At 48.5% G+C, this 22485-nt stretch overlaps 1 protein-coding gene across 3 annotated transcripts in view; it reads right to left on the bottom strand.

Moving 5' to 3' along the window:
- The window catches only part of DAPK2 (death associated protein kinase 2), a 133962-nt gene that overhangs the window by 48229 nt on the left and 63248 nt on the right, over positions 1-22485 (bottom strand). For all 3 annotated transcript variants that reach the window (NM_001243563.1, XM_021093392.2, XM_021093314.2), the window contains 2 exon segments: positions 2800-2938; positions 11887-12108. In NM_001243563.1, coding sequence (NP_001230492.1) covers positions 2800-2938; positions 11887-12108 — 361 coding nt within the window.

Below are 22485 nucleotides of genomic sequence, written 5' to 3'. Positions count from 1 at the left end.
GCAGGAAGTTCCAGCCAGGTGGAACCTATACTCACATTCTGGCTCCAGGATGGGTCCAGGCAATCATGAAGTAATTCCACTGAGTTCCAGCTACCTGACCCTTCCTGAAGTCGCCCAGCTGGGCCAGGGCCAAGGGACCCGTGGGTGGGCAAGTTAGAAGGCTCAGAGTCCACACAACACCAAGGATGTGAGGCGCAGAGGGGCAGGGGTGGTTAGCAGCATCTGCACCCTACATGCATCCAGGGAAAACCCAGACCGTCATCAGGCTGTGGAAAATGTACAGATTGAGCCCAGGAGCCAGACCAGATCCCTTACCAGCAGCCCCACCCCGCAATCAATCTCAGCTCTCTGCTGGGCAGTGCAGAACTGCAGCACCAGGCTTTGTTTTCCTCGCCTATCAGGACCCAAAACACTGTAACGGGAGTTGTGTTTTCTTTTCCTCTGCTGTGGGAAGGAAATAACAATACCAACTACTATTACAGAGCACCTATCTGGTATCCAGCACTTAATGTGGCTTCTCTCATTTTCACAACTCGGACAAGGTATCATCATTCATGTTAAAGCTGAAAAACAGAGGTGCGGTTGTTTCCTGGTACACAGTCACCCATAGGATAAACGAACTCACCCTCGGCATGGCATTCAGATCTGGCTAGCACCCCTCTGCCCCGCCCCTGCCCCCAGCCACAGTGAGCTGCCACAGAAGCAAACCCAACAGCAGGAACCTGCTGAAGTCACCGAGGCCTGTAGGACTCCACACTCCTGCCTCTTTTGGACCCTTGAGAGAAAAGACAAAGGAGCCCATTTTGAGGCCAGCCTCCTAGAGCCAGAAAAGACACAGAAAATAAGTTAACTCTCCACAGCATTACCAGGAAGTACACACAGGTGCAAACCAGGTAGGCTGTTTCCTGCTTGGTGTACTGCCACCCTGAGGTCCACAGCCTGGCCGAGCAACACCCTCCTGGTGGTGACCTTGACTTTTTCTTTTCTTTCCTTTTTTTTGGCTGTGCCCGCAGGAAGTTCCAGAGCCAGGGATCAAACCCGAGACACAACAGCAACCAGAACCACAGCAGGAACGATACTGATCCTTAACTTGCTGAGCCTGAGAATTCCCCTGGTGAACCCGACTTTTACCCCATGACACCTGAGTGAGACTCTGCAAAACACCTTCTATTGGAGGAATTCGAAATGCTATGATAATTGGTCTAAGGAGGAGGGGTTCAGCACAGGTCACCCCACAGGACAAAGTAAGAGCTGGGGTGGGATCCATGTGTGGGACATGATCCCATGTCCTGGTGTAACCGCCAAGACCATGGGCACACCACACCCTCTCTGGGCCAGTCTGGCAAGCTAGAGCGCAGGTGTCATCCTGGACTGTGCTCTCCCCCTCATCTCCCACATCTAATTAGGCACCTAATCAATCCTCAGACCAACTTCTATGAAAGGTCTGGAATCCACCCCCCTCCTCAAATTAGACTGGCACTTGCCACATCTCACCCAGATTACTGTCCCCATTCTATCCAAGCTCCTGGCCAGAGGGATCACACATCTGCTCGCTTCACCTCCCTGCTCAGCTGTATCTCTCAAGGTAAAGTTCAACCTCCTGCCTGAGCTCCCAGCCATGTCTGCCTCCTGCTCTGCTCCTGGCATCTTCTCCAGTCATTCAGCACATTCGCCCTTTGCCTGTGCTTCCCTGAATGTATTGTGCTATTTTAGGACCATGTACCTACTGGACTCTCTTCCTTGGAAGGCCCTTTCTCTCTGATAACCCCTGGTAGTCCTTCAAAACGCAACTCAGCCACCTCTTCCAGGAAGCCCTCTCAGATACCCCAGTCTGACTTAGACGATTCTCCTTTAGAGTTCCAGCCCCTGTGTACCTCCTTCTATCACAACAAGTTGTGGATCTTTCTCTTCTGTCTCCTGCACAAGGTCCTGGAAAAGAGGAACTAACTTAGACAAGGCCTCAGTTGATTTGGTACCTGTAGCAACACCCAGGCATCCAGCACAATACTTGAAACACAACAAGAATTTGTGGATAGAAAAATGAGTGGGTCTCCTCCCCAATAAGCGGGTCCCTCTGATGACAGATTGGAGGCTCTTCGTGCTTTGAGTGTCTGTAAAGGCAGCCTATGCAACTGAGCTCAGTTACTATGGGAACTGATCCTTCTACTCTGACCACACTCTAGCTTTGTGAAGATCTATGTGGTCACGGTGAACTTTCTTGACCCTGAACACCCGTTACCACAAATGATCAGTGGCTCCTGGAAGCAGTTTTATGGCCAGAGAAAGGGGGAGGGGTGGGGAGCACAGCCAGCAAACACTGGGCTCTAAGATTTATAACCTCTGGTCCAGGGATGCTGGACACTATGCTGGGTCCAGAGAGCCAGACAACCGCAGCGGTATTCATATGAATGCATCTGGCTCTGCCTGCTCAAGAGTTAGCGCTTGGTTACTGACAGGTTTGGTCTTGTGAAATGGGTTGGGTTTCAAGTTTCCTGTCACTGGCCTACTTTATTTAAAAATTACACCCTATGTGCTCCCTGAAAGAGATAAGTGCCTGTTATCTAATTCAGAAGTTCCTTGCAGTCAGCTTCTCTGTGAAGAAAACCCGACACACGAAATGAAACTGAGGAGGGGGCCACTTCCTGGGGCATCATTTCTTTCCCAGGAGCTCAGAGTTTTCAACTGTAAGATGAGGGAGGATGGCCCAGTGAACACTGACCCCTCCCTGCAATGACATTGGGAGAGACCAGGCCCATTCTTCCTAAACTGATTCTTCTCCACCTGCCCCCTGCCACTGACCTTGAGATCAAAGTGAGCAATTTTCTTGGCATGAAGGTAGTTCACCCCATCCAGGATCTGCTTAATGAAGCTGGTCGCCTCCTCCTCACTCAGGGACTCCTTCTGGGCCAGGAAGTCGAAGAGCTCTCCTCCAGACACTCTGAAAGACACCGGTAGGGAGGGCCCAGGCCCAGTCAGCCTTGGGGGTCATGAGGCCAGGCCAAGGAGTACAGCTCCCCACCCTGCCCCCAGGCACCCCGCAAAGCAGAACCCCCTTGCCCATCTCTGAGGCTCTGCCCAACCAGCAAAGTAGACTTTGCATCTATTTGCTGTGCTTTTCCCTTTGGATCACAAGGGCAGGAACCACCCCCCAACCCCCCCGAAACCTGCTCACATTCTAGGCCCAGGTCCCTGGATACCCTGGAGGCTACCCCTCCCTACCATATGACTGAGGTGGCAGAGGACAGAAACAAGTGCTGTGGAATGACAAAGAGAAACATACGCTGGGCCAGAAACTGGAGACTTAGGTTCCTGCTATGGGCCTTGGACAGCTCATTGCCATGCCCTCTCCCTGCAGGCCTCCGTTTCCTCCCCTGCAAAATGAGCAGATTGACTGAAATGGCTCCCAAAGTGCCTTTCTTCGATTCTATAAAAGATGATCTCTTCAAAGGCATGTCCCTAACTTAAATTTCAAGATCCATTCATTATATTCATCTCTTAAAAATTCTAAAATACTGGTTTTGTCCTCACACTCTGCACTCCTGCACCCTATGCTTAATGAGGCAGGAATAGAGAGACCCACAGAGCAAGAATAATCTCCCTTGTGAAGACTAGCTTACACTTTATCTGTAAGATTAAGATTGCCCCATAACATGGGAGATTTTTATTTGCTAAATCTGGCAACTCTACTGGGCTTGTTTGGCCAGTGACAGAGGCTGGGGTATCCAGCCAGCAGGTGCTTATCTAGAGCTGGGATAGGTCCAAGGGTCACCCCAAGAAAAGATCTCAGAAAGGGATCCAGTCCAGAGGGTTTAGGAACACGGGATTACATGGAGAATTTGTCAAAATGCAGATTTCCAGGTCCCACCAAAGACCCTATCAAATTAGATTCTCCAGGAGCAAGGCCTCTGAACCTATACAATGACTTTTATAATAACAGCAACATAATAGTGGTACTTAATATTCAATGAATGCTTACTCTTTTGCACATCACCTCATTTAATCAAAACAATACCCTAGAGCTAAGTACTATTATTTTCCTACTTCACAGTCAAAGAGACAGAGGCTCAGAAAGGTTAAGTCACTTGCCCAAGGTCAAGCAGCCAGTTAGTGGTAGAATTCATGATATGATACAATAGGAAGTACACAGTGACACCTACAAAACATTGCAGCTTAAAAAAATTGAACTCAGATCTCCTTAAGCCTCTCATTCTGTGCTGAACAGAACTTTTCTGCTGGGACAGAAATGTTCTCTCTATATGCTGTCCAACAGAGCAGCCACTAGTCACATGGGGCTACAGAGCATGAACTATGGCTAGTGCAACTGAGGAGGTAAATTTTGAACTTTATTTATTTCATTTTAATTTAAAAGCTGAAGGAGGAGTTCCCATTATGGCTCAGTGGTTAACGAATCCAACTAGGAACCATGAGGTTGTGTTTTCAATCCCTGGCCTTACTCAGTGGGCTAAGGATCGGCGATGCCATAAGCTGTAGTGTAGGTCACAGACGCAGCTCAGATCCGGTGTTGCTGTGGCTCTGGCCTAGGCCAGCAGCTATAGCTCTGATTAGACCCCTAGACTGGGAATTCCATATGCCGTGGGTCAGGTGTGATAAATACATGGTGCCCACATTTTAAAAATTATCATCAGTGAGAGATGTATACTAAAGCGTTTGCATGCAAAATGACAGGACATCTGAGATTTGCTTTAAAGGCAAAAAAAAAAAAAAAAAAAAAAAAAAAAAAGCTGAAGGGGTGTGACATGTTTTCCTCTAAACACAACTTGATTTTTCTGGCAGGACTGCACTCTAACCATTGCATTATGAGATGTGCTATAAGTGTAAGATACACACTGGGTTTTGAGGGCAGAGGATGAAAAAAAAAAGACTAAAATATCTCCTTAATGATTTTTATACTGATTACATGTTAAAATGATAATGTTTTTTATATATTGGGTTAAATAAAAGAGCCTCAAGATCTCATTTATTTTAAATTAAAATGAAATAAAGTTCAAGTTTAAAATTAATTCAGCTAGTTTCTTTTTACTTCTTATTTTATACAGCAGCTAGAAAAATCTACAAGTGCACACATGGTACTGTATTTCTACTGAATCACCATCAGGAAGGGTGTTTTATTAGGTCTAACTATAGTTTTCAGGAAATACAGGACATAGAGAAATGAATTAACACCATGAGGAAGGAATAAGCCAAATCCAGACTGTGAGACAATCAGGAGGACAAATGGCCTCATTCTCCCAACAAATCAATGGCATCAAAAAAAAGAGGGAAGGAGAGCTGCTACAGAATAAGAGAGACGGGAGATAAAAGAACCAGACACAGCTTGCAGACCTCTTTTGGATGCTAATTCAAATAAAAGAACTATAAAAAGGCATCTTTTCACAAATGAACCTAGAAACAGACTCACAGACACAGAGAGAGTGGTTGCCAAGGGGGAGGAGGAGGGAGTACGATGGACTGGGAGTTTGGGGTTAGTAGATACAAACTATTGCACTTAGAAGGGATAAGCAATGAGGTCCTACTGCATAGCACAGGGAGCTATATCCAGTCTCTTGTGATAGAACATGATGGAAGATAATATGAGAAAAAAAATGTGGGTGTGCGTATATCTATATATATGTATATATGACTAGGTCACTCTATTGTGCAGCAGAAATTAGCACAACACTGTAAATCAACTATACTTTAATAAAAAATAATTTAAAAAATAAAATAGACACTGACAATTTTTTAAAAAGGCATCTTTGGGTCCATCAGGAATATCACTATGGACTGAAGCATAAATAGCCTTGGTGGTCCAGGACCTGGCCGGATAATTCTGTCAGGTGTGATAAATACATGGTGGCCACATTTTAAAAACTGTCATCAGTGAGAGATGCATACTAAAGTGTTTACATGCAAAATGACAGGATGTCTGAGATTTGCTTTTAAGTACTGCAGGGGTGGAGGGGAGTAGGAGTTTGATAAAAAACAAGATTGGCGAAATGTTGATGATGTGAAGCTGAGGGGTGGGCCTTACATCATCCTATCTAACCTTTTTTTGGGGGGGTGGGGGGCGTCTTTTTAGAGTCGTACCCACAGCATATGGAAGTTCCCAGGATAGGGACCGAATCAGAGCTACAGATGCCAGCCTGCAGCACATGGGATCCAAGCTGCATCTGTGACCTATACCACAGCTCATGGCAATGCCGGATCCTTAACCCCCTGAGAGAGGCCAGAAATCGAACCATATCCTCACGGATACTGGTCGGGTTTGATAGCACCGACCCACAACGGGAACTCCCCCATCCTGTCTACTTTTGTGTATGTTTGAAATGCTCCATAATAAGAAGTCAGTAGTAAACTTCCGAGGGTGCAGGCTCCTCATTGCTCCAGGCATCCCTGCACAGAAACCATCATCACATGGAAGTTCTTCCCTAACAGAAGAGGAAACCCATGCCACAGGAGGGGAAGTGGCCATGCAAGGTTTCCCGGCAAGATAGTGCACGTCAAGACCAAATCCAAGTCCCAGACCTCAGTCCAATGCTTTCTACCATATCATTGCTGCAGTTGGCACTGATGGAAGAGGGCTTGGTTTTGAGTTTATTTAGAGTTTGCCACCTTTATGATGTGCTTCCCCAACCATTCTCTCATTTGAGATTCACATCCACCCTGAGGGCTAGATGGAACTTCCGTCTTGGTTTTCCAAACAAAGAAACTGAGGCCCCAAGAGAGCAGTGACTTGCCCAGTATGACACAGCTGGTAAGTGACAGAACCGGGATTCAGATCAAAATCTTCTCAGCCCCAGTGCACCATGTGTTCCTCTCACTATACTCTCCCCACATTATAAGGCTGATGCAAAAAGGAAAACTCAAAGCCACCCTAATCCCTCATCTGTCCTCTGATATCCCTGTCCAGCTGCACCTGTGCCCTCACACACCAGGCTGTCACTGGCTGGCTGGCTCTCCCTAGATAGATTACCTTTGCTTCTGCAGCACCTTGTGCGAGAAGGACATTCAAGAGAAGGTGGATGAATAAAGAACAAAGGAAAGAAAGAAGTCGTGGTACAGAAAGAAGTAAATCAACAGGGCACAGAATATGCTATATCGTATGGAAGTGAAGCCCTGGCATTTGCAAGAGACCTGTTGGGAGGCCTTTGCAGATTTTCAAATCCACAATGTCCCTCTGACACACAGAATCCAGCCTAACCCTTGTTTTTTTTTAATTAATTAATTTATTTATTTATTTTGCTTTTTAGGGCCACGCCTGAAGCATATGGAAGTTCCCAGGCTGGGGTCAAGTTGGAGCTACAGGTGCTGACCTATGCCACAGCCACAGCAATGCAGGATCCAAGCCGTGTCTGCAACCTACACCACAGCTCACGGCGATGCCGAATCCTTAACCCACTGAGCAAGGCCAGGGATTGAACCCACATCCTCATGGATCGTAGTCAGGTTTATTAACCATTGAGCCACGAAGGGAACTCCTAACCCTTGTTTTTATACTGTTAGCCTTGCTGGGCCATGTGAGGCTATGACCTTGGACATATCCTGCCCTTCCTACCTTAAGTAGAATGCTGAGTAGATGTAAAACAGTATTATGATAATGTGGATGGGCCCAGTCACTCAAAGTTACTGATGTTAAGGGCCAGGCTGGGTAATGACTTTGGGGGACAGTAACGATCTGTTCTGTTTAAAGGTGTGATCTGGATAGGAGACCAGGGGAGACATGGTCTCCTTTGGATGAAGAGGGGAACAGCCATGGTGCCTCTTGGAATCGGCCCCCAGAGACCTGGAAAGGTGGGAGGCTGATGAGCCTGCCGAGGTAACTGTCTCAGTCCTAGAGACCCAGGCCAGGGACACTTACATCAGTTCTCAGGCATCTCTTCTCAAGGCCATCAGGGAGGCTGGGTTTTGTCTATCCGTGCTCCCCTCCCCAAATCCCAAACGCTCCGGGCTGATAGAAAGCAATACCTTGGCGGTTTCTCCCAAGGGCTTCTCAGCCCCAAGATCTCTGCCCTGGAGGCATCCCCCCTCCTTCCAAGCTTCCCTCTTCTCACACCTTGAACCTCTTCAGCTTAAAGAGGAAAAGCAACACCTAACAGCCTGACCTCTGCTCTCCTGCATCCCTAGGACCAGTCCTCTTCCTGCTCATCTGACCCTTGCCTCCTTGCTCCCTGCAGGTTGGTGTGTCTGCTATAAACCCTTTTCAGAACTCTTTTGAAAACGACTTTTTGAGCAAGTGTTCAGATGACCTGTGTAGGCAGCGGATTGGGAAGGATGCTGCCAGAGCTGGTGGGGCTCAGGAAGCTGGACCCAAGTCAGGGTCTGGGAAGCACTGCCGCCACCTCAGAGCACCCTGCCAGACCACACTCTGATGTACAACTGCCGAGGTATCACTTTCCACCAGCCTGGAGTCAAGGAGGCTCCAGAGTGGTCAGAGGCCTGGGATGGGAGCCCTGCCCAGCCTCTCGGGGCAGACCTCCATTTTTCAGAGCCAGCTCCACATGTGTCATGAGTTAATCTATCGAGATTTTGAAAACATTCTTTATACCCTACAGAAGTCAACTTATACGGACAACTAAATCCTTCCCAACCCTGTCTTCACAAGAGGCAACTGCTGCCTAGGAGGTCATGGATGGGATGAAAGCTGAAGGGGACTTAAATCAGGGCTGGGAATGTCCTCTGGGTACTGGGCCTCTTTGGCAGGAAGCAGGTGGAGACCCTGCACCAGACAACAATGCTGAGGGGGCAGTGGGATCTGGGTAGAACTAGCCACAAAAACCTGCAAATGTCAACAGAACAGGTGGGCACCAACACCCATGTTTAAACACCCATGTTTAAGCCCAGTGGGCACAGTGAGGACCAGGAGGCCAAAGGCTCCAGTGCAGCCCAACAGAGGACACCCAGTCCAAACATAAATACCCATGAAAAGCCCTTGTCTCCTGGAAGGTCCTCCTCTCAGATCCTGGTCACACAAGGTGGAGGCTCAGTCTTAGCAGGTCCCGAGCTCCATAGACAGGCACCCTAAGACAATGAGACAGCCTGAAAGTAAGGGAAGAGACACAGAAACTACAAACAGACAGATCTTCACAGACACAGCAGCTCAAGCAAGTCACAGAAGCATCAGGGTGACAAGTGACATGACGGGTGGTGACAGCTCACAAGAAGAGGGTGCATAACTTTTGGCTGACCATGCTGGGGAAACAAGGACACCTCAAGAGCATCCCAGACCCCAACACCCGAGGTTCTATAGATAGGGAGCAACGGACGATTTCCCCAGCAATGACACAAGTGCCGTTAAAATGACAAAAAGGTATCATTTTATAACTGTAAAGGACAACAAATAATGAATTCTGCTTTAAAACAACTGACCCAGGGCTGGCAAGGCTGCAGGCAAGTAGGAACATTCCTACATTGCAGGTGGTACTGGTTAGTCAATTCCACCCTATGAAAGCGAGGATACCAAGGACCTAAAAATGTCATCCTGGTCACTTCATTCCTCAGGATTTATCTTAAAAAATTAACTCACAAAAGGGTGGAAATTATGAGAAGAAAGTTATTTATGGCAGTAAAATTTATAATGGTTAGAAGTTCCCTTGTGGTGCAACAGATTACAGATCTGGTGTTGTCACTGCAGTGGCTCAGGTCTTTGCTGTGGCTCATATTTGATCCCTGGCCTGGGAGCTTCCATATGCTGCAGGCACAGCCAAGAAAAAAATTTTGTAATGGTTAAAAGCTGGAAACTAAAAAACTAAAATGTCCAACAATAGCAAGATAAGAGTATGTAATTCACTGAAACATGATATAGTCAGTGAAATGGAAAAAAGCTATTCATAGCATTATGTTAACTAGGGGAAAACAGAGCAATCAATTGTATAAGTACAATGATTGTATACAAACAGATAAAGACTGAGAGGAACCACTGCGAGATATAAACAGCTGTATTTGGGTGGCAGGCTTATGAATGTAATTTCTTTTTAGTTGCTATAAAGGTTTGTTTTTTCTTTCTTTCCATAAAGGTTGTTTTTTGTCAGCAGGCTTTTAAAGTACTGGCCTGGGAGTTCCCGTCGTGGTGCAGTGGTTAACGAATCCGACTAGGAACCATGAGGTTGCGGGTTCGATCCCTGCCCCTGCTCAGTGGGTTAACGATCCGGCGTTGCCGTGAGCTGTGGTGTAGGTTGCAGACGCGGCTCGGATCCCGCGTTGCTGTGGCTCTGACGTAGGTCAGTGGCTACAGCTCCGATTAGACCCCTAGCCTGGGAACCTCCATATGCCGCAGGAGCGGCCCAAGAAATAGCAAAAAGACAAATAAATAAATAAATAAATAAATAAATAAATAAATAAATAAAAAATAAAATTAAATTAAAAAAAATAAAAATAAAAATAAAGTACTGGCCTGGCTTTCCTAGCAAAGGTGTGCCACCTACTGACCCTTAGCCTTGGGACATGCCACACTTCGTGCCATCCACACAGCTGGATACACCTGAGGAATTTAGGCTTATCTGAGCCAGGCAGGTTTACACCCAACTGGCTCAGACCAACTGGCTGAGAGGTCTTGAGGAGAAACACGGAGGACACTGGGAATTAAAGAGGAGGTCACATTGATCCTACACATTTAAACACTGAGATGGATAGCTTAAGAATCCAATGCAAGAGAATGCAAATGCTCATCTGCTACATAAATCTACATATGGTAGCACGGGAGCCTAGTTCTCAAATTATAATGGTCTCAATGGTCAGGTGGTCCTCCCAGGTTAAGGATGGCTGCCTGTTTCACAGAGGACAGCTGAAACTCAGAGAGGTGAGGTGACTTGCCCCAGGTCACAAAGTCCGGGATTGCTGAGACAAATGCCAGCACTCCTCTGCTCACTGGCAGATGCCTCATGCTTGTGAACGTCAGAACACTCCCAACACAGGATCTTGCTGCTTGACTTGACACAGCCATTGCAACTTGTGGCACCGTCCAACTCAAACTCTACTTCCTGCCAGAGTCCCACCTCCTCAAGCATGGCGTCTCCAGGAGGGGCACCAGGTGGCCAACAAACTCCCAGAGTCCAAATTCCACCAGACTGTGAAGGCTTCCCCAGCAGGGCCAGCATAAGGCTGTCCCTCCTCAGGCTCCCAGCTGTCTACACAAGCGGTGTGGACCCTTCCTGGTTGAAGGACCTTGTAAGGGACCCAGTCTCTCAGTGTTCTTGTCTGTAACCTGGAGGTGACAAGAATCTCTGAGGGACAGGATTGCTATGAGAATTAAATAAGGTAAGAGATGGCCTCAACAAAGTGACTACAAAGTCCTCACGGCATAAATAGGACACTTCCTTCAACACAGTTTCTGTGAAGACTGAAGGAGATGACAAATATGAAAGACCTAGCAAATACTTGGTTTACAGCAGAGCTCTCTAAATAATCGTCTCTATGATAACAATAAAGCCATCCAAAACAGCACAAAGGCAGGAAGGGTTTCCCAGGAAAGGGCCAGAGAAGGGATTCGAAGAGCCAGGAAGATGTTTGTTCTTCCCTTGCTGGTAGGACAAACTCTCCCTGACGGCTCCCTGTGCTCCCTTCTATGCTCTGCCTGCCTCATCCTCCCACGTGCTCACAAGCTAGGAAAGGACCCAGCGCTGGCCGTTCCTTCCCTTTGATCCTGGGTCCACTGAAAGCCAGACCTAGACCCTCGTCCTCAGTCCTTCCTGCATAGCAAGCCCGGGTTCAGAAGGACAGGAATAACTGAGAGAAACTACCCCGCCCCCGCCCCTACTCCTACCCTCACCCCCCACTTCCTCTCCTCCTGCTGAGCTTGGGTCCGGTTACTGCTCCCTCTGGGGCCTGCGGCTGGAGCTTCCCCCGCCTTGCTGCCCACCTCTCACCCCCAGGTCCCAGGCATCCACTCACAGCTCGAGGATGAGCACCACGTCGGTGCGGTTCTCAAAGACGTCGTGCAGCGTGATGACGTTGGGGTGCAGCACCTGCCGCAGGATGCCCACCTCCCGCTCAATCTCTTCCCGGCACACGCCCCGCCGGCTGGCCCGGCTCTGCCGCTTCTTGATGAACTTGGCGGCGTACTCCAGTCCCGTGCTCTTCTCCCGGCACTTCTTCACGATGGCAAACTGGCCGCTGTGGGGACACAAACCCACACAATGAGGGCTCCACTCTGGTCACTGGGTAAGGGACCTGGCTGTCACCGCCAGGCCACAGTAACCCAGAGTCATTCTTCCAGCACAGGACAAATCATGCCACCAGCCAGCACTCCCACCTGGCCATCAACCAGTGACTGAGACAGGACAAGTACCAGACTTCCCTTTTGGGCATATGAACCTCTAACCTCTTCTCCGAAGGAATCTTAGTGTTGTCATTCCCAGGGTACAGATGGGAACACTGAGGCCCTGAAAGGTAGTTGGTTTGATCAGGTTACTCAGCCTCATCCTCCCAAAGTCTCAGCTAGAACCCCGTCCTATATCCACAAGATGAAATCACAATGTACAGAGGTTTATACTATTTAATGAAGAGACTTTAAAGGAAAAGCAAAAAAGGTCAGCATGGCCAAAATACTAACAGTGGAGTTCCCATTGTGGCACAGCATAAACAAATCTGACTAGGAACCATGTTGCGGATTCGATCCCTGGCCTTGTTCAGTGGGTTAAGGATCTGGCGTTGCCGTGACCTGTGGTATAGGCTGCAGACACGGCTCGGATCTGGCATTGCTGTGGCTGTGGTGTAGGCTGGCAGCTGTAGCTCCAATTGGACCCCTAGCCTGGGAACCTCCATATGCCGTGGGTGTGGCCCTGAAAAGCAAAACAAAACAAAAAAAGAAAAAGAAAAAAAAATATTAGCAGTAACAGTCATCTGTTTGGCCCTCCCTTACCTGGGAGCATGCACAAATTCATTTATTTGGAATTGTGAGGGGATGAAGCACCTCTATACACTCATATTTGTACCTTTGTTCCCCACCCCTCCCAGCAAATTACATCCCAATTATCTGACATGAGCCAGGTAGTCAGACAATAGGGGGAACAGACAATAGGAGGATGATGTATCTAAAGACAAGGCCAAAGGCTATGCCAGCTGGTTGGTGGGGATCCCAGGGGGGGTGGGGGGTGGGGATGGAAGTAGCCTAATATTGTTAGGAACCATAGTGAGTGTTCATCACGGTGAGAAGGCCACAGAGTTGTAAAATGTTAGGAAACTGAGGCCCAGGAGAGGTAAAGTGATGCACCTGAGGTCATCACAGAGTCACTGGCAAAGTCAGGCCCCAGAGCCGGTGCCCAGCCCATTGTCCACAAAGCTGCTAAGGTATTTAAAGGAGTCAAGACTATGCTTAGTGCCCTTCAAGGCTGGGCCTGACAATCTTTTGCTCCAGGGACCCAGACAGCAACCATGAGATGGTGTCCATGCCAGAGCTACAGGTGGCCCGAAGCCAGCTTCCCAGAGTGCTCCAAGGGCAGCCCACCCCTCCTGCCACCAGGGAAGGACAGACCCCCCCCTGCCAGGGAAGGGCAGACCCTACCCTAGGAAAGGGCAGGCTGCCCCAGAGAAGAACAGCCCCCAGGCCCACCCCCACCCCCCAGGGAAGGGCAGCAGCCTCCTGCTTCAGCAACTCAATCCAGGCAATTGGTAAGGGCTGCCCTAAGTCCCTGGAGACTGGCCAGTGACCACCTTCCTGAGGGTCCTCCCACTCCCCTTCTACCAGTGCCCCAGGTTTTTTTGACACCTGCTGAAGACAGAACTCAGAAAATTTTAAGGTTCAGCTTAATGGCTTAATAAGGGGCCACCAGACTCCACTCTCTTGCTGGCTCTGGGATAAGAGTTACACACAATGACATGCTCTGGATATTTGCCTCAACCTCAGAAAATAGCATCACATCTCAATCACCCCATTACTAAAATAATCTTCAGCAAAAGCCTTCAAAATGAACCCAAGTGACAAAAAAAAAAAAAAAAAAAAAAAAGTCAAGTAGAACAAGCAAGGAACAGATATGCCAACACTTAAACAGCATCTATGGCAACCACCACAGAGATGGCCCCAAACACATGCTCACGCATCTCTCCATCCCCTCATCCTCTGCTCACTAAATGCTACCCAAGCATCTACCCTGCCAGGCTCTGGGGCACCCAGCAAGGGACAGGGACCAAAGGCAGAGACATCAGGTACTGATGGAGCTGTGGGGACAGGAGGGCCCTGAGTGCTGGGCTGGGCTGGGCAGGCTTTGTGAAGCCAAATCTCTATGACACTGTTGGTTAACTCTAAAGTTTCAGCTATTTACGCCCCCAATACTGGCTCTGGGCTATCTACACACTAGGGGCTGATGCAGGTGGAGAGAAGCCAGGCTTTCCACAGCCAGAGGGAATGTGTTCAGCGAGATCGCCAACATAGCTGGTCACCAGGAGCCGCTTTGGGCCTGGGGACATTGGGTCCCTTAGTGGGTGCCAGCAAACACTAGGCAGAGCCTCCAGTCCCAGGCAGCTGTGAGTCTCTGTGTCAGGAGGGCCACACTCCTCTCCTCTCTCTCTGACATCTCAAGGAGCCTGGCATCAGCTGGCCCCGGGGGATAGGAAAACCACAGCTTAAGAATTTTAAGTGATTTAAGTTTACAGAGCACAGAGCGGGGAGGCACAGGGTTTTTATAAAGCAGAGCTAAACATTTGAGGTCACCTCGACAAAGCTTTTTCCCTTTTCCTGTGAGAGAAATGGACATTTTTGTGTATCACGTGCCTAAAAATTCCCCAAACTCTCAAAAAGCAAATGAAATAAATGTTTGCTTTTCCTGGTTGAGTGTTTTCTCTGTGAAAGCAGCTGCAACAATGAGAGGTGACAGGGGGTCAGGCCTAACATGACCAGATGTCTACCTCCCGCCAAAAGGAGGTATTTCGAGAGCGGATGACTCACAGAAACCAACACGAGGCAACGCCACTCATCTTCCCTCTCTTCACAGGGCAGGGGTCCTATGCCCGACCTGCCCTGGGGAGGCTCAGGGAGAGCCAAGGCCACCTACTTGTTGTCCCCTCTCCCTGGGCAGGTACTGGGAAGTGTGGAGAACATGCTCCACACTTCCCAGGGAAACAAACCTGGGGCAAGGAGAGGAGCCTTCCAGGTCAGCCAGGCCTGGCCTCAGGAAGCTTATACTGCCACCCTCAGACAAGCAGCTTCCTGCTCTGAACATCAGTTTCCTCACCGGTAAAATGGGAATCATGACGCCCTACCTGGGAATTGCAAAGACTGGAAACATGTCATGTCGCTCCACAGGCAGCACTGATAAGTGGTGACTATTGTGACGGTTATTAGTTTGTTGCTCATGTGAAGGCAGAAGTCACTGATTTACAGGGTCTGCAATGTGTGGCCAGGGCATCCATGCAATTTATAACACATACCCCACCCCAGCCCCCAACGATTCCAGAGCTCAGCCGGATATTGTTCTAAGTGATTAACTCTTTTCATGCTTAGAGCAGTGGTTCTCAACCCCCATTGGAGTCACCGAGGGAATATTTTATTTATTTTATTTTTTATTTTTAGGGCTGGACCTATGGCATATGGAAGTTCCCAAGCTAGGGGTCAAATTGGCGCTGCAGCTGCCAGCCTACACCACAGCCACGGCGACATCAAGTCCAAGCTGATTCTGTGACCTACAGAGCAGCCTGAGTGAGACCAGGAATAGAAACCGCATCCTCACAGAGACAACGTCAGGTCCTTAACCTGCTGAGCTACAACAGGAGCTCCAACCAAGGGAATTTTAAAACTACCGCTTCCTGAGTCCCTCACCTGCAGAGATTTTGCAGCCTGGGAATCAAGATATTTAAAAGCTTCCAGAGTAAGCCTGATGTGCAGCCAGGGCTAAGAAACACCGACTTAAAACAGCCTTCTGGTTATCTCCATTTTCCAGATCAAGAAATGATGCCGTTACTCATATAATTCCTTGTACTTTTCATGATAAAATATTACCCTCTCCCTTAGCTCTCTGATCTAACCCTTAGAAGGTGGAAGGGAGAGGAGAAAAGAAAGAGGGAGAGTATTATCTCCCCTACCAGGACATTTTTTGGCTTTGTTTTTGTTTTTTTTTTTTGGTCTTTTTAGGGCTGCACCCACTGCATACAGAGGTTCCCAGACTAGGGGTCGAATCAGAACTGTAGCAGCTGGCCTACACCACAGCCACAGCAATGTCAGATCTGAGCTGTATCTGTGACCTATACCATAGCTGATGGCAATGCTGGATCCTTAACCCACTGAGGGAGGCCAGGGATTGAATCCAGGTCCTCATGGATAGTAGTCATGTTTGTTACCACTGAGCCACTAACAGGAACTCCCAGTACAGTTTTTCCTTGAGGGGTCTGCAATTAAACTGCTCTACGCAATATTCTGCAATAATCTATGTAGAAAAACAATCTGAAAGCGAATGGATGTGTACACATGTATAATTGAATCACTTTGTTTTACAGCAGAAATTATCACAGTCTTGTGAATCAAATATACTTCAAAAATGCTTTCCAAAAAAAACTATTCTAATATTCATTTGCAAATCAATACAGAAGATGACCCTGAGCATTGAGGGTAACAAGAATGGAAGTTTGCAGTTGGGCACCCCCTGATCATTGTACCCACAGCAGATGCACAAAAGCCAGACCTGAGGTAGCTGTAACCACATCAGAAGACTCCAGCAGCCCCATGGGCAGGTGGAAGCAGTGATGGTGATGGACCCTTGTCTGTACATCAGGAAGGCTCCAAAGCCAGAATTTCAAGCCCCAGGGTACAGAAGTCACTCAGCGAAGCTATGGGACAAGAGGCGCAGTGAGAGCCCCTCTAGGCTGGGACAGAACCACCCAGGGTATCATCCCGGAAGGGAATGGAGTAGAGGGGTCCACTGTAAGGGAAGTGACTGCCAATGCTAATTTAAAACTCATAGAGGGGGAGGGGAGTTCCTGTTGTGGCTCAGTGGTAACAAACCTGCCTAGTATCCATGAGGATGTGGGTTCGATCCCTGGCCTTGCTCAATGGGTTAAGGATCTGGTGTTGCCATGAGCTGTAGTGTAGGTCGCACATGTGGCTCGGATCTGGCACTGCTGTGGCTGTGATGTGGACCGGCAGCTGTAGCTGATTCAACCCCTAGCCTGGAAACTTCCATATGCTGTGGGTGTGGCCCTAAAAAGACAAAAAAAAAAAAAAAAATTTTTTAAATAAAAATCATGGGAATGCTGAAACACTGATGCATGTATGCAAAGCACGCATATTCCTATCCCCACCCCCAAAGCAACAGTCAGAACCGGATACAGCAAAGGGCAGGTAGCCAGGAGGCCCAATTCCTGTCCCTAACCTACCACCAAAGCTTCGCGTGGGCATGAATAAGGAGCTGGCTTCTCAGTTCGTTTTTCCCCATCTGCCACCTGAGGTCTCACCTCAGAAAGCCCCTGAGAGCCTGTGACAGCTCTGAACAGAAAGGAAGGCTCTCCTTTCTCTCTCCAAACACCATCTCTGGGCTGATGTCTGGAGTCCTGGGTTCTAATCAGAGCCCGCCCTCTAACTGGCCATGACCTGAGGCAGCCTGTTCAACTCTCTGGGCCTCAGAGGTCTCCCTTGTCAAACGCAGATGAGAAAATCCAGCCTGCCCACTTCACTGGGCGGTTGGGGAAATCGTGAGATAAAGCCTGAGAAAGGATTCAACCATCCACCCATAGAAAGGCAGGAGGCGGGGGAAGGGGAATGCTGAGCCAGAGGCTGGCTTGCAAAAGTCAAGTAGGAGGGTTTCCTGAAGGACATTAAATCCGCAAGACACAGAAACTACGTTCCCTGTTTCTGCCAGTGAGCTCTCCTGCACTGTCAGGAACACACCCCTCTTTCCGGGCAGAGGTCCCAGCTCCTCATTCATTCAGCACTCCAAGAGGACAGGGTGGGCTGGGTGAAGATCAGTGTCATGGCCAGAACTCAACAAGGCCCAGGTGGCACCCTATGAGGGTCTCCTGTTGTCTGCCTGGGAATCAGTTGTTGAATGGCTTCTCAGAACTCAAAAGTGATGCCGCTGTCTCCAACACCAGCTCCAAAGCTTCATGGAAGAGCTTCAGAGCTCACGTTTCCCCAAATTCTTCTCTGCTAATGAAGAAGAATATGGGTGTGACCCCAAATCTCACACCTGGGACAGATTTTATAGAGCAATGTGGACATGACACCATTTACATTCAGCTTTTCTCTCTTCAAGCTAGTTTTATTTTTATTCTCTTTTTTAAGGTTTGCTGGTATCATTCATAGTTCCATTTCACAGATCACAAAACAGGCTTAGGGAGGTTACGTGACTCTGTAGTTGGGCCAGTGAGCAGGCCCTGGTAGCAGGGGTAGGCCATAAAGTCATGTCAACTGATTCCAGCTTCAGTGAGACCTTTGAGGTAACTCGCCAGCAGTGATGTGTCAAACAGTGAGAAGGGGGCCCATCCTAGAACAGAGAAGCATTCTATTGCCCCATATTATTGGGGCCTATGCCAGAGCCACAGCAAAGAGGGATCCAAGCCACATCTGTGACCTAGGCTGCAGGCTGTGGCAACATCGGATCCTTAACCCGCTGAGCGAGGCCAGGGATTGAACCCACATCCTCACTAATTCAGGTTCTTTTTTTTTTTTTTTTCCGGCCTTTTTGCTATTTCTTTGGGCCGCTCCCGCGGCATATGGAGGTTCCCAGGCTAGGGGTCTAATCGGAGCTGTAGCCCCTGGCCCACGTCGGAGCCACAGCAACGCAGGATCCGAGCCGCGTCTGCAACCTACAGCACAGCTCACGGCAACGCTGGATCGTTAACACACTGAGCAAGGGCAGGGATCGAACCCGCAACCTCATGGTTCCTAGTCGGATTCGTTAACCACTGCGCCACGATGGGAACTCCCACTAATTCAGGTTCTTAAACCCACTGAGCAACAATGGGAGCTTCTGAATTCTCAAAAGACAATGCACACCCCTCGTGACTGGCCTTGAGGCAGACCACTCCCACTGCCCACCCACTCCTACCAGGTTGACTACAGCCAACTAGACTTGTTCTGGCAATTCCCAGGGGCTGACTGCCAAAGGTGTTTTGTAAGGTTTATGGATAAAATGGGTCCCACTCATTCTTTCTCAGTCACCTCTAAAGTGTCCATGATTTTAGTAATTTGCCTCAAAGCCCCCAGTTCATCAAGGTGGAGGTGAGGCAGAGCTGCCCAGAATGCAGACCCAGGAAGAAAATGCCCGTGAGAGGCCAGAAGTATCAAATGAGAAGTGTTCCGAGTCAGAGGATGTGGGAACCAGGTTCCTTTTCCCGCTTCCCCCATGCAGTCCCTGCACTTCCTCTTCCCACACTGGAGAACAATGAGCTGCAACTCCTCTGAAATCACCCAGAGCATGTGCAGGGCCACAGGGTGGGGATAATGCCTAGGAGCTTCCAGTCAAGGCCATCCTGGGGGCAGCCCAGCAGGTGGGGGAATGGGACCTTCAGCCAACAAGTGTCAAAGGTATGAGCAGGAGGAGCTCAGATTTATAGTCTACAGGAATCAGATCAGCCTGATCCCAGAGAACCCACACCCCCCATCCCACAGCAACAGCCTTTCTGGGGATGATGTCACCAACCGCCTCCCCACTCCTCTGCCCGGCCAGGCTTGACCCACCCTGCCTCTTAACCCCTCCCCTTCCCAACACAACCCATCTCTAGCCAGGCCACTCCTGATTCCCGTGAACAAGGTCCTCCCCCCATCACCTTAGCAATCAACCTGTTTCTGGGCTCCTATACCCAAGTCCAAGATTTAGAGTCCAAAGACCCAGGTTCTATTTCCAGCTCTGCTACTTTTAGCAAATCACATGACTCTGAAACTCAGTCTCCTTGTGTGTAACACAAATATAAGAATATGCCCATCTCACCCAGTTATAATGAGAAAGAAATGAGATGAGTATGTGAAAGCATGAAGTAAACTATAATTTTCCATAGTTTATACTTTCTTTCCATCCACTGGATCACCACATCTGGACCTGGTCTCCACTGTCCAATCCCAGTGTGTTCTTTTTCATTTTTTATATTTTTACGGCTACACCTGTGGCATGTGGAAGTTCCCAAGCTAGTGGCTGGATTGGAGCTGCAGCTGTTGGCCTACACCACAGCCACAGCAACTTCGGATCCAAACCGCATCTGAAACGTACACCACAGCTTAGGGCAACACCAGATCCTTAACCCACTGAGCAAGACCAGGGATCAAACCTGAATCCTCATAGATGATGTCGGGTCCTTAACCCACTGAGCCACAGTGGGAACTCCCCAGCCTATTCTTGAACCTGATTCAGCCCCCATGAACTTCACCTTCATATCTCAGCTTGAAAATAGATTGTGCTGGGGAGAACTGGGGCAGCTGAAAGGCAGGGTCCCCAGGTGGAGCCAGGATCCAGGAAGGCAGAAAACAGTTCAGGACATAGTCACCTGAGGTCAGGGCAAACAAGGGACCAGACATCCAGGAAACCAAAACAGGGCGCAGAAATATGAGGTTACCAGAAGTTGGAGCAGGTAGCAAGTCAAGACTCTATGCCAGAGATGAGGGTGAGGAGCAAAAATTTACCAAAAGCCAGGCCGGCAGCACATCGGCAACTAGGTGGGCAAGCAAGAGTGAGAGGCACACAGGATCAGCAGAGCCAGCATGGAGCCTCTGGAGCAGACAGAAACATCAGCACAAGACCTGCAAACACAAGAGCGCCCAGAGCCATTCAAATGGCCTTTTCTCTCAGCAAGTGAGCCAAACCCATGGTCTAATGAACCCATTCCTCCTCTCTGATCATGTGGCCCATACCTTTCTAGTCTCCTGACGGTGGTTTTAAAATTTGAGGTGTGGAACGCTCTCTCCAATAAATCTTGCACAGAAGCCCAATATGTAAAACAGATAAAAAGTAGTGCTTCTTTTTGGGGAGAAGCACTCAGAGGCCATCTACTCAGAGCCCGCCCACATGATGCCTAAAGGGGCTTCATGGAACCCCAAAGGGCTCCAGGGAACACAAACTGAGAAGTAGATTCTACAGCATAGAAGCATGCTCTTTGATGATCCCAGAGCAACTTCAAACTGTAAGGAAAAAGGGGGGAAAAGGAGAAGTAGAAAACACTGATGAAATAATTCTCAAAATCATTATCTAAGGAGTTCTTTGGTGGCTCAGTGGGTTAAGAACCTGGCATTGTCACTGCTATGGCTATGTGTACCTGCAGTAGTGCAGATTTGATCCCTGGCCTAGAAACTTTCACATGCCACAAGTATAGCCCAAAAAAAAAAAAAAATCTAGATTGTTATCTAGTCTTTTTTCTCCTTTGGTCTCATCTGTGGCATGCAGAAATTCTCAGGCCAGGGACCGAACCCAAGCCACAGCAGTGACAACATCAGGTCCTTAACCCACTGAGCCACCACGGAACTCCCTATCTAGTCTCTTAAGAAGTCACTCTAAGACAAGCTCAGGGTCAACAGTAGGATTACATGTAGGATAAGCATCAGGAAGCAGAAGTTTCCAGGGAACTGAACCCTGACCTACAAATGGTCCCTGCTCATGAAGTCACAGGTGTCTGCCTATGCTGGCCCATGTTGGCTGCTTTCACAGCTTAGCTCATTCAATTCCCTGTCCCTCAGACTAACTTCCTTCCTCTGAACATTTTTTTTGTTGTTCAGAAAAAACTCCGAAAGCACGAAAAGGAAGGAATAGTTGACTACAGCCAAGTCAGACTGAGGTATGATTACTTTTTGGAATCTATTTTTAAGTATAAGCACATTTTGATGTTGTCGTCAAGTGAACATGAGCCCACAAGTCCAACACCTGAAATAAATTAGGCTCAGTTTAAGTTGGACTAAGGTATTCAGAGAAAAATTTTTACTGAAAATACAGCTCAGTGTCCTCTGGTATTTCCCTTAGTCTAGAGTCTAGACACTGACATGAAGAAGGTTATGACAGCTTTGAAGTGTCAGCCTTGGAGGGTACCACCCACCACCCACTCACCTGCCCATCTAGTCACCCAACTACCCCCTCATCCACCTAACTGTCCATTCACCAGTCCATTCATTCACTAATTTATTCCTCCATCCCTCATGTATCGATCAGTGTCCTAAGTGGTACAAACATGGCACACCCCACAGCTTGAAGACCTCATTGTCAACTTGGACATTAGACAAATACTCATGGAAAAAGAAATATGGCATGAATGTTTAGAAAGAGCTGCTTCAGGGTCAAGTAAATGGGGAACAATAAGGGTTGCAGCACTTTAGCAGAGGGAGAAGTATTGGCCAAGGGGAGTCAGAGGAAGCCTTAAGGAGCTGGTAGGATTTGAACCAGGTGTGGCAGTGTACCTTCAGGGCCCCCAAGATGGCTGTTCTCTTGCTCTCAGTACATCTCCTGCTTCACCAGTCTCTGCCTCACCTACACCCCACTCACCTGACTGACCTTCTCTCTTACAGAGCCTAATAAGTAAGCCCTGTACTTGCCCCAGCCTCAGCTGGTGATTGTTCTCATCTTTAGCTCAGAACATCTCCACCAAGAT

This window comes from Sus scrofa, chromosome 1, assembly GCF_054392235.1.
Source record: "Sus scrofa isolate SSC_HxYL_T2T_F1_AM1 chromosome 1, Sscrofa_HxYL_maternal_Yorkshire_Landrace_v2.0, whole genome shotgun sequence".
Classification (NCBI taxonomy): Eukaryota; Metazoa; Chordata; class Mammalia; order Artiodactyla; family Suidae; genus Sus; species Sus scrofa.
This window is presented reverse-complemented; position numbering and strand designations above follow the sequence as displayed.